General features: G+C 45.5%; 1 protein-coding gene across 1 annotated transcript in view; it reads right to left on the bottom strand.

Moving 5' to 3' along the window:
• SPNS2 (spinster homolog 2 (Drosophila)) overlaps window positions 1-10,801 on the bottom strand; it is a 56,017-nt gene that overhangs the window by 25,173 nt on the left and 20,043 nt on the right. The window contains exons 3-7 of the mRNA XM_010132365.1: window positions 8,081-8,232; window positions 5,713-5,779; window positions 4,103-4,245; window positions 2,814-2,966; window positions 1,040-1,229 (exon numbers count right to left, since the gene is read on the bottom strand). Of these exons, the coding sequence (XP_010130667.1) occupies window positions 1,040-1,229; window positions 2,814-2,966; window positions 4,103-4,245; window positions 5,713-5,779; window positions 8,081-8,232 (705 nt within the window). The remainder of the gene's footprint in view (window positions 1-1,039; window positions 1,230-2,813; window positions 2,967-4,102; window positions 4,246-5,712; window positions 5,780-8,080; window positions 8,233-10,801) is intronic.

Consider the following 10,801-nt stretch of genomic DNA (forward strand, 5'->3'; position numbering starts at 1 on the left):
AGAAGCCTGACTCGGCTTGTTCCACGTCCTAACTAGCCAGAGTGAGCATTCCTGGTTCTGCCTGAACTCTTTCAAACCTCCCCTCTTCCTCCTGTGGTTCCCCATAACGATGGCAGCTATTGAAACGCTCTGAAAACAACCACAGCCAGGCTAGCGCTGGAAATACAGAGGAACAAGGAACTGCAGGAGCTTGGTTGGTTGGTTAATTGTAAAGGAGCTGTTCTTGCTGGGTGGAGGGTGCACTGCTGTGTGAACACTAAGGGTGGGCTTTAGAAATTATCCCACTGCTCCAACCATCTCACGCTTTCCCTTCAAAAAATTCCCCCAGGTCCCAGGCTTCCCTCTACTACATCGAAAGGGAACCCGGGGGTGTTCAGTGTACTGGAGTTCTACTCTTTACCGAAAGCAAGATTCTAGCCTGAGGCTGGATTATTATACTTGAGTTTTAATTTTTCGCTTCAGTCTATTTGTCTGGATCTATCTGATGTCTTGACTATAAACACCCAGGGAGGGGCTGTATTTTGATCTGCGTTTGTGCAACATCAAGTACTGTGGGTTCCTGGCTATGACGAGGCCTTTCAGGGGCTACGGTAACACAGATAACAACAAATTGAAATTACATGGTGATTAATATTGGTCTGCAGCAAGCTGCCTAGTTATGGAAATTAATGGTACTTAATAGGTAGCCAGAAACAAGCCCACAGACAAATTGTTCTGCAATTATAATCTGGTACCACTGCAGCTACAATATCCTTACTGCAAGGGAAGGGGCCAATTTTCCTGTACCAAAACATCTGGCGGGGCAATAGAGGTAAGGATAGAGGTTTCCGTGCAACCCCAGCTCTGAATTCTGATGAGTCAGCAGAGATACCATCGTCCCTCCAGGCACATCTAGATAGTGCCGAAATGAAGGACATTCAGATGGGGAAAAAGCAGGACCACCATCTCAAATCCCTGCAGGGGACAGTGCACGCAGTCTTCTACGGCGTTTGGTAGAGAGAGGAAAAGGAGACTGGCATATGCGAAGGGTTATACTTACATAGGCTCCCACAATGCTGCTCTTGGCAGCGACGAAGATCAGGCAGATGAAGATGGCTGATCCTAGCATGCCAACAGCACAGACGAGTGGATCGGCTCGCTGCGTTTTTAACCGGCACCATTTGGTTGCCCCTGCCCCTGTGATTACTCCCAGGAAACCAGTGAAGCATGTGATTGCTCCGAAGATCAAGCTATTAAAAAAAAAGAAGGAAGAAAGAAAAAATGAGAAATGTTGGGGGGTTTTGAGTTTTCCCCCAAAGTAGGCATGGTCTTTGAACAAATTATTAGGGTAAATAGACTAATGGAAATCTGCACATGGCTTTGGAAATTGAAAAAAAACAACTAAATGAGCCGCCCTGCAGAGTGCTTGTGATTTTGTGGTTTTTGCCCTCTTCCCCTGCACTTCAGTAAAAACACAGCATATGAAATCCAGCCTCGTACCCAGGCACCGATCAACACACAAAGAGGTGCAAAGGGCTCCACTGCTTCTTTGTGTGGAACTGAGCTTCCCATCAAGTGCATCGTACAGCTAATCGTGCATGCAGAAACCCAGGGAATAACCTGCACACGGATCGCATAAGGGAAAATGAAATAGTTGTGGACAGAGCAAGCACAAGTAAGCGTAAGGGCAGGGAAACCTAATGAGACTCTAAACTCCTTTCAGATCACTTCAAAGAAGCCTGCCTTTGCTGTTACACATTTGAAATGTGTAGATTTAAATTTAAAGAGCCAGGAGCTGTCAAGGATTCTCTGTGTTCTATGTGCAGGGCTTGGATTACGAATCTTCGGCAACTGCATTACAGTAGCTCCAGGGCAGTTCAAAATACAGGTGTCATCAAGGAGCGGAGAACTCCTCTGTGCATGCGGCAGATGGGCAGTCAGCCTGGAGCTCGATTTTCTGCTCACTGCACTTTTGCAGGACAGACTGAGGCTGCCCGCTGGGAGCTCTAGCTGATGGTAATCCAAACCACTAAGTAGTTTACTTGAGGTGGGAAGGTGGCAGCTACAGCAAGACAGTTTTCCTCATGTTATTTTTCCCCTCACAAGCTAAAAAGCAAAAGAGCTGACAAAAGGCAGTTTCCCCTATCTATTCACCTGGAGAAACGCTTTTTTAGTATTTTATGTTCTGTGCCATCATGGCGAAGCACAAAACAATGAACTACTTCTCACAGTTTATGTGCTGCAAGTGACGTTACAACTGGGACTGAAAACCCAAACCACTGTACGACATCAAGCACTCCAGACCAAAGTGTCCCACATCTCTGCACCGTCCCTCAGCCAAACTCAGCACACACAGAGCAATGAAACGCAGTGCAGTTCCCTCTCACACAGCAACAAGTCTTCAGAGTTAGTCTCTGCAGCCTTTAGGGGAACCAGTCCAACCTCTGAATTACCGCCACCGCTGTGGCTACCCAACCTGCCAGCTTTGTCTGCTGCTATCACAGATAAGTATGGGTCTTGAGAAACCAAATTCTCAGCTCTCCAAACATCCCCTAATGCAAAGACAAAAGTCTCTTTCCTACTTCTGCACCACAGCCTGGGAACTAAGACAGAGCTGAGGTCATCGCTTCTCCCTTGGTTTGACTTCATGCAATGAAGAAGAGAAATAAAACCTAGTTTACAGTCCCAGCATTTCCTATCATTGTTGCAAAGACCTAGAGGAAATGACAGGCATTCTAGCAATTTGACTCTGTGGGACTTGCCTGTTTCCTCTGGTAAACAAGCTCCCACCCCCTTTTCCCCCCCTCTTTAAAGCAGCGGAGTATGAATCTCACCTGTCTTTGGTGCCACAGGGCTGTGAATTGCAGGTCTCTGCTGTCTTCTGCACGACCTGTGCTCTGTGAAGGTAGAGAGGGATCCACATGCCAAGAGCCCCGGTGGCAAAGGAGACAGCTGAGGTGGCCAATGATGAGAACACGTAGCTGCGGCTGTGGAGACGCAAGAGGCAAAACCAAGAGAAGGATTAGTGGGAAAAGCGAAGAAGCGGGAGCCCTGGGACAGGAGCCAGCGCTTCAGTGACAAAACACAGTGCTGTCACCTCCCGTTGCCAAGGGGCAGAGCTAACACAAGGTACAAAGCAGTGGCGATTAAAGGGCATGGAACATTTCTGCATCTGTGACGCTCCATTGATAATACTGTACGTTACTCTTCAGAGGTGCTTCTCAGAGACCATGTTTCATGGGACTGTTTCAGAAGACGATAAGAGTACTTAGTCCATAGGACATGAGTGTGGATTACAGGGCTTTCACTGCAATATCCCGTTTACCTGGATGACCAGTTTCACTTCTCCCTCCCCATCCATGCTACCATTTGATTACTACTCGGATAAACTACCAAAGCGAGTGATCTAGAAACACGGATAAATGAGCCATCATCACTTTGCATTCCCTTTTATACTGGATGACAATGCCAGGAAGGCATTTGAGCCAGCAGTTCTAAAAATGAAATTTCCCATCAGAATTCCAATAGAACACTGAATTCACAAGTATTTGCACATTCACATTTCTGGAAGGAAATACAGCTGCTTAAACACTCGTGAGCATGTGATCCGTTATGCACAGACACAAGCACAGTCAGCTCTTGTGCATTCAGCCACGTGGTTGTATAAACATATATTTAAACTTGTCATACAGAGCAAGCTTTTGTGTATTTTCTCCTCTTAAATTGCTCTGGCCTTTAACTCTCCTTTTCCCCTCAGCAGAGTAGGTCTTTCAAGGAAGAAAAAGGATCTAAGGGTCGGAACAACAGCAGCCCAACAATTAATACAGGAACACAGCAATTTCCACACTTCAAAACCCCTGATTGTCTGAACTACGAGCCAAACAAAGCAGACTGACTCTTAGATCGCAGGTTTGGAAAGGCTAGAGCATAAGCTGGAACCCAACATTGTCACTGCATTCAGTATCTCGGGAAAATGTGACTCTTTTTCCTAGGACCACAGACTAAGCCTCCTGCAACTCCCTGCGTGTTGTCACCTTCCAGTCTCACAGTGAGAAGCACAGGCCACTGGGTGTTCCAGTCGAGCATCAGAGGCAAAGCATGCTTTCTCCTAGAGCGCTCTTACTTTCTAATCAGTGCTTTCATGTCTCTCAGCCAGGAGGTCTGAGCCTTCAGCTGTGCCCCGAGTTGTTCAACGTTTCCTCTTTTAGCAGCAGGTACAAATATCAAGATGAGTGTCCCTGTTATCATTCCCAGGAGCGGAGATACCTGCGAGAAAGGAACAGGGAGTTAGCACAGGAGTCAGCGGGGTTTGCTTTGACTAGTCAGTAAGAAGCAGATGACGTTGAATACCTTTCAGTGACTCGGTTCTTTACCACTAGCCAGAATCTGTACAATCTGTCCGTGCCCTGGACTCTCACCTCGCTCTGGACGCGGCTGCTTTGAGAATACCCTGATTAAGGCAGCCCATTCCTTTGGGTTATTACAGTACCAAGATTCACCTAACTATGGTGCCTCAGTGATGTATAACTCTTTGGGAACCTTCTCCAACTAGTTCCTGGGAGAGTGCAGAAGTCTTTTAAAGGCAACGAGGGCAGGTGAAAGATTCCAGGATATTGGGAACGTGGATTTCTCAGGATAAGTATGGATGCTTCATCTGAAGAGAAAGATTCTAGTGAGGATTTCTTTACACAAATCAATCATTTCGGTTTTACGGATCTAAGCACAAGAGTGCTCCAACAAATCAACCTCATGAAAGCCCACTGACCAGGAGGGGCTTTGGGGTTTTCTATTCCTTGTGCCAGCCTCTGCTTAAAAGTTAATTTTACCCTTAGAGTATTTCTGCTAGGGTACGAGGTGGTGTGAAGCTGTACGAGGTGGTGTGAAGCTGTAGGCGATTAAACTTCTCATTTCAAGTTCACCACTGGAAACTCCTCTCCACTCTCCCAGCTGCAGATGAACTTTCATGGCAATTTTGCTGGCTTTGCTTACCCTGGCTGGTCAAGGAGAGAACGGCCTGTGTCACAGAAAGGCACGTTTGCTTCGGATGGGAACCCATGTAATTCATCACCTGCTGTTATAAACGGTGTTGGCCTGAGCTTCGTGAGGTTCATTGTCTTCATGCAGTGCCAGAGCCAGAGAATGCACCTCACGGGGACTCATGCCACCCAGAGTGACAAAGGTCAGAAAACAGTTCTGCTGGGCCACTTCCTCTCAGCTCTTTCAAGACATCTTTGTGTGCAGGATCTGTTTGTGCATATGTGATTGGAGCGTATTATCTTTTCAACACATTTATCAAGGTCCCAAGGGGTTAAAATAGAAGGAAACCGACTGTCTCAGGGCAGAAAAACAAGCGGAAACTGGAACAAAGTGTTTTTTCCTCAAAGCAGGAAGCCATTCTCGGAGTTTCTTGACAGCAGGGGACTGAAAGACTGTGGAGTTGATTTAAGGCCAATGCCTTGTCTTCCCATCCCCATCAAGAAATCATGGTTGACTGATAGTAAAGTGATTGGAAAATTCTTGCTCCCAGGCAGGGAAAAAACAAGTACAACGAGCCAAAACCACATACCTTTCCCATCTGCTTAGAGAATGCATCTGCTATGCACTTAATATCCATAGAAGTAACTTTCAATCCTTTACCTTCTATAGATAATAACAGGTATTGTGTGATATAACCCTTCCTGTCACCAATCAACCCATGCAACTGTTACCAAGACGTTACTAAGAGTGGCTTACCCGCAATGCCCAGTGCCAGTCTCCAGCAACCTGCTTCACGCTTGACCCAGTGATGTAACCCAAGCCACTGCAAGAAATAGAAAGAGAATCAGTTGCAGCTTTAACGGAGTGCCAGGATCACAGCCGCTCTAAAACCAAGATTAAGAGGCACAATCACGGTGTGCCCAAGGTTCTCTCTTCCTGCAGGATGAAACACGGAGGATGAAGTGGGTGGTGGCTAAGATGTAACTCTTCCCAACACCACTGATCTAAAAACACTCAAACCTCATGGAAATTTAGACCCTGATCTCAAATTTATAGCTGACCTTTCACTCTATGGTGGATGAGAACAAAGCCTCAAAAAGAATTTATTTCCCAGTTTAATTTCTACATCAGGCCTTTCTGTGCACTAATATGAATACTTAATAATTTTATGTTCAAGCTCTCAGTTAAGAAGTGCCCTTCAAGGACAAACCATATTCCATCATTAAATTTTTTCTTGTCATTTAATAGTACTTGGTTCTAATTACCTGTGAAGAGACCATTTCCCATAAGCTTGTAAGAAAACCGAAGAAAGAATATGCAACAGTTTGATGGGAGAATATCAGACCCGAAGTGTGGAAATCCCCTCTGAAGATAAGGGAGCCATAAGCAAAAGGTGGCTCACAAGAGACTAGCTAAAGATGAACGTAACCGCGCTTCTCTCAAAGTGAACCGAAGAGATGTGAACACCCTGTTTTCAAAACTGCTGCATTTGTTTCTGAGATCATCTTGGCTAAAAGTTGCCAGGACTGCTGTGGAGCAGCTGTCAGCCACCACACGCCTTTAGTGAACAGACTGATAAGCTTTGGAGGTGCCACCCACAATCACCCAAAACTGGCCTTTTTACACAGACAGGCCACAAAATCAAACCATGGATCCACACGTCTTGTTGGATATTGAGATAATTACACCCCAGAATCAGGCTCAACAGGGTGGGTATTTGTCATTTCTTGCTAGCCATAGTTCACCAAATTCTCTGTGCAAATAGAATCAAAGAATCCTTCAGGTTGGAAAAGACCTTTAAGATCATCAAGTCCTTGGCACTGTGGCTCTCTTGGGAAAATAATCTTTTCACCAGTTGAGGACTTGGCTATCTCCTTCTCCTCAGCAGCAAAGGGATGTTTGTGAGTTTTAGCTCAGGGATGAGTGCTCTAACTTGTAAAATGCTCCAGAAGTTTCTTCCCCTGAATTGGGACGAAGGGGATTCAACTGCTGCCCATGTTTTCCCTGCTGGAATGAACCCATGGTGCCACCTTTGCACAGGATGTTGTACAGCTCTGGGAATCGGTATGCAGACCATGTGAAGCTACCCTGCCTACAACCTCACGATAGAGAGTCAACTATTATTTAGAAAAAAACCAAAAACATTAAAAAAATCACAGATTCCCTCCTGTCCCAGCTATCAGATACCGCACTGGGCTGATACGGGAACTCAGCTGAAAGGGCCAGAAAAAATAACTACTCCAAATGTGTCTCCTGCTTTCACCAGGCATCTGTGGGCTTGGCTGTTCTCCACTGCTCTGCGTTACGAGAGTGAACAATCATGACGGTTTCTCTCTTCAGCCTTGGTGTCTACACTAGTCTTCACAATTTCTCCTCATTCCCATTTCAGTGGCAACAGCACTAAAATGGACTGGCCACTGCTAAGGCAACTACCAAGCCATCTGAGATTAGCTCAGCCACATTTTTCAAACTCACGTCAGACTGGCCAAATTCAAGGTTGGGCAGAATTTGAGCATAAATTAGGAATATTTTTTAAAGTCAAAATTCCAAATTATGTATCACAGAATCATCTGGTTGGAAGAGACCTTTAACATCATTGAGTCCAACCGTTCACCCTGCACTGCCAGGGGTTATAAAGCGCACTCCTCTTGAAACCACTGATACTTAGACTGTCTGGTAGAAGCAGGGACCCATTTGCTCACTTTGGAAAACTCAATCCAGTGTCTTAAGAGATCTTGATTTCACATCAAGCTGAAAGACCCTGCCTACAGACCCTACCTCACATGAATCAAAGCAACGATTCAGAGAACCAATAGAACATTTTTCAAAATGATAGTTTAATTTAATAATTCTAAGAAAAAGTCAGCTAAAATACTTTGATTCCATTTCCATCCCACTGCTGTCAAAAAAATAAATAAAATCCTTCCTACTAATTCCCAAAAGTCACACATGAACCGTAACCGGGCTAGAAAAAGAACCTGATTCCTGCAACTAATTAGTCACTGCTCACAATATTTTCCTGTCTAAAGCATTCCAACCAAAGACAGAAAAACCATCAAGATCTGTCTGAGCCTACTTGAAGAGAAAAGCCAAAGCCAGATGAAAGAAGCATTCTGTCACTTACCTGCCAAGAGGAATTGCAAAGTAGAAGACAGACAGCATTAGGGTCCTTGTGTTTTTGGTGAAAAGGTCTCCGATGATGGTCGGTGCAATAGTGGAGTAACTCGCTTCACCGATGCCCACCAAACCTCGTGAGAGTACTAGAAGCCAGAAATACTGAGAAAAGAAATAAGATATGTTAGCAGGTCTCCCCTTGTCCTTTTTAATTCAGGATGGACAACAGCGAAATCCGCACGAACAGGGAAATACAAACCCACGTGACTGGAAAGTGATTCCCTTATGTGCATTTGGGTTTTAAAACCCCAGCATCATTTCCTTTGTCTCTTGCTCGGAAGAAAAGGACTATATTTTTTGTGGAGATTTATAGGCATGAAAGAAAAGTATCGACAATACATGTTTAGTCTGTGATGTTCCGGAAGATGCTCTAACGCAGGCAAAAGGCCCTCGGTTCGCTCTCAGGACACAGCTCGCTCTTGTGAACCCAAGTGCCAGCGACAGAGGGAGGCTGGGGAGGGCAACCATCCTGCTCTGGGGCCCAGAAAAAGCCGTACCTGCGGAGCACGATCCAGCCTCCCCCGCATGGAAAGGGACAAGTTAAGACTAGTGAAATCCTAAAGGCTCTTCAAACCTGTCTAAGAGTTGAACCTGCAACCTCCCACACTCTGAGGTTTGTCCTTCACTAGAACCTACAGAATAAGGGAAGGTTTTCAAGGGTGCTAAGCACCTTGCTCACTCCCTGTTCCTTGAAAAAAGCATAAACCTCCCCCTCACAGCAGGAAGGCAGAGTAAGCTGGCGCTGAACAGGTCACAATCTGAGCGGAGGAGCTCACAGTTACACAGAGAAAAGACTGGAGCTCTCTGGTGAGCCAGGGCACAGGCTGTGGAAGACATTCAGTGCCCAGAGAACCACCCGCCTTTCGGAGCAAAGGCAATCCCACAGAATGAGGAGATGGACTTTATCTTCTGCACAACACAGCTGACAACAGGAGAAAAGGAATTATTCATCTTAGAGAATTTTCTTCACAGCCTGTTTCCCTGTTTCAGCCTCTTCTGTAAACCGCGAGGACCTGATTCTCACGGCGACCTCTTTCACTGCACTTGCAGTTTTCTGCGTGCTGCTGTGTGAAGGCATAAGGCACATGCTTTGATGCCTGAATACCTGATGCACGATCAAGTTCTCAGACATCTAAGCAGTGTGAGCTACACCCAGAAGAAACCGCTGGAGCAGAAATTAAACAGTCAATTGCAGAAAACTGTAAGCACAGGAAAATCTATTTCTACAAATGTATCCTCTACAAATCGTCAATTTGCTGTTATTGCTCCATAGATCATTCGTGAGAAGAACAGCAAGGATTACGATACATCCTTAAACAAGAAAGTGTTTAAGTGACTGCTGATTCTCATCTTCAGATGGGAAAAAGCTTGCAGGAAAGTGGCTGACTTTGTGCCCTACAGCAGAGCCCAGCCAGAGCACAGGGCTCTCATCAGAAAAATGAGAGGCTGTGGAGAACAGCTGGCAGACCCCAAGCCACGTGCCCAGTCACATATACCCACCAGCAGACACAGATGCTTTCATTCTGTTTCTCCCTATAACCCCCTGGTTGAAAAGAATTTCTTGAGGATTCCTATAGTCACACAAAACACATACTTCTGCTCACTCTTCACTTCCTCTCATTTTGATGTAAATTCTACACCAGTACCTGTGTTCTGAGTGTACACAAGTTCCTACTCTGCAGGCAGGGCACTCGCAGTGCCGCTATCATCCAGGTATCTTCCAGAAGCTGCACATACGTAACAGCCTCACGTGGGTGTATGCAGAAAGGGCAATACTGTGACTCAAGCGATTTAATTTACGCTAATGGCCCAATGCTAAACCACCCCGCTGCAGAAATATGCTGACAGGGATTGGTGCACAGGCAACCGATGCATGTGGAGTGAGCAACACCACTTGTAACGTGCTGAATGACTTAGTCATGCAGAACTAGGAAGCAGGGGAGCTGGAGGCTGATTTTGGTTTCTTAGAAGGTTCAGCTCTGTATCACAGAGAGGGTGACAGGCAGAACAGTCATTGCCAGACCCGGAACGATTGTGAGACATTGCTAGTTAACACCTTAGAATGACAAGTTTGCAAATGGATGCTCCTCAGATTTGAGATACCTACATAAAAATGACACAACTTCATGCTCACCAGCTAGGATTGCTCCCCGTGAACTCACCAGACAGGCATTTCCTCCAAATAATGCTGTTATAAGGTTCCTCTTACAATCCTTTTAAAGCAGGAAAACTGTACGAAGTTTTCCTGTTGTGGTGAAGAGTGATTCGGTTCCATCAATACCACTGATTCACAGTCCCGATACAACAAAATCATCCTCCTTCAATCCTCCTCCCTCTCTTGTCCCATTCTTACACACTCCAAATATCTGCTTAATATTTAAAAGGTGTTCTCTGAAGCAGCAGTACCCAAGCTGAAGTCATGAGATTCTGACTTCAGCTGGCAATAAAAGCAGTCTTATGAAAGAAAGCATCATGTTCACAGCAACGTGGATGGTGTTGCCTTCCTGAGATGGTATAGTCAAGGCTACGGACAGTGCAGCTCTTCAGGTGTAAGATCTAGGCAAAACATGCAAAAATCTAAAACAATATTTGGTGATTATTTATAATCAGTTCTATGTTGTGCCTCGTTTTAAAGATCTATACCAGGATTACAGAGCTGGTGCCTCTTCTT

Source organism: Buceros rhinoceros, unplaced genomic scaffold (assembly GCF_000710305.1).
Source record: "Buceros rhinoceros silvestris isolate BGI_N320 unplaced genomic scaffold, ASM71030v1 scaffold5563, whole genome shotgun sequence".
NCBI lineage: Eukaryota > Metazoa > Chordata > Aves > Bucerotiformes > Bucerotidae > Buceros > Buceros rhinoceros.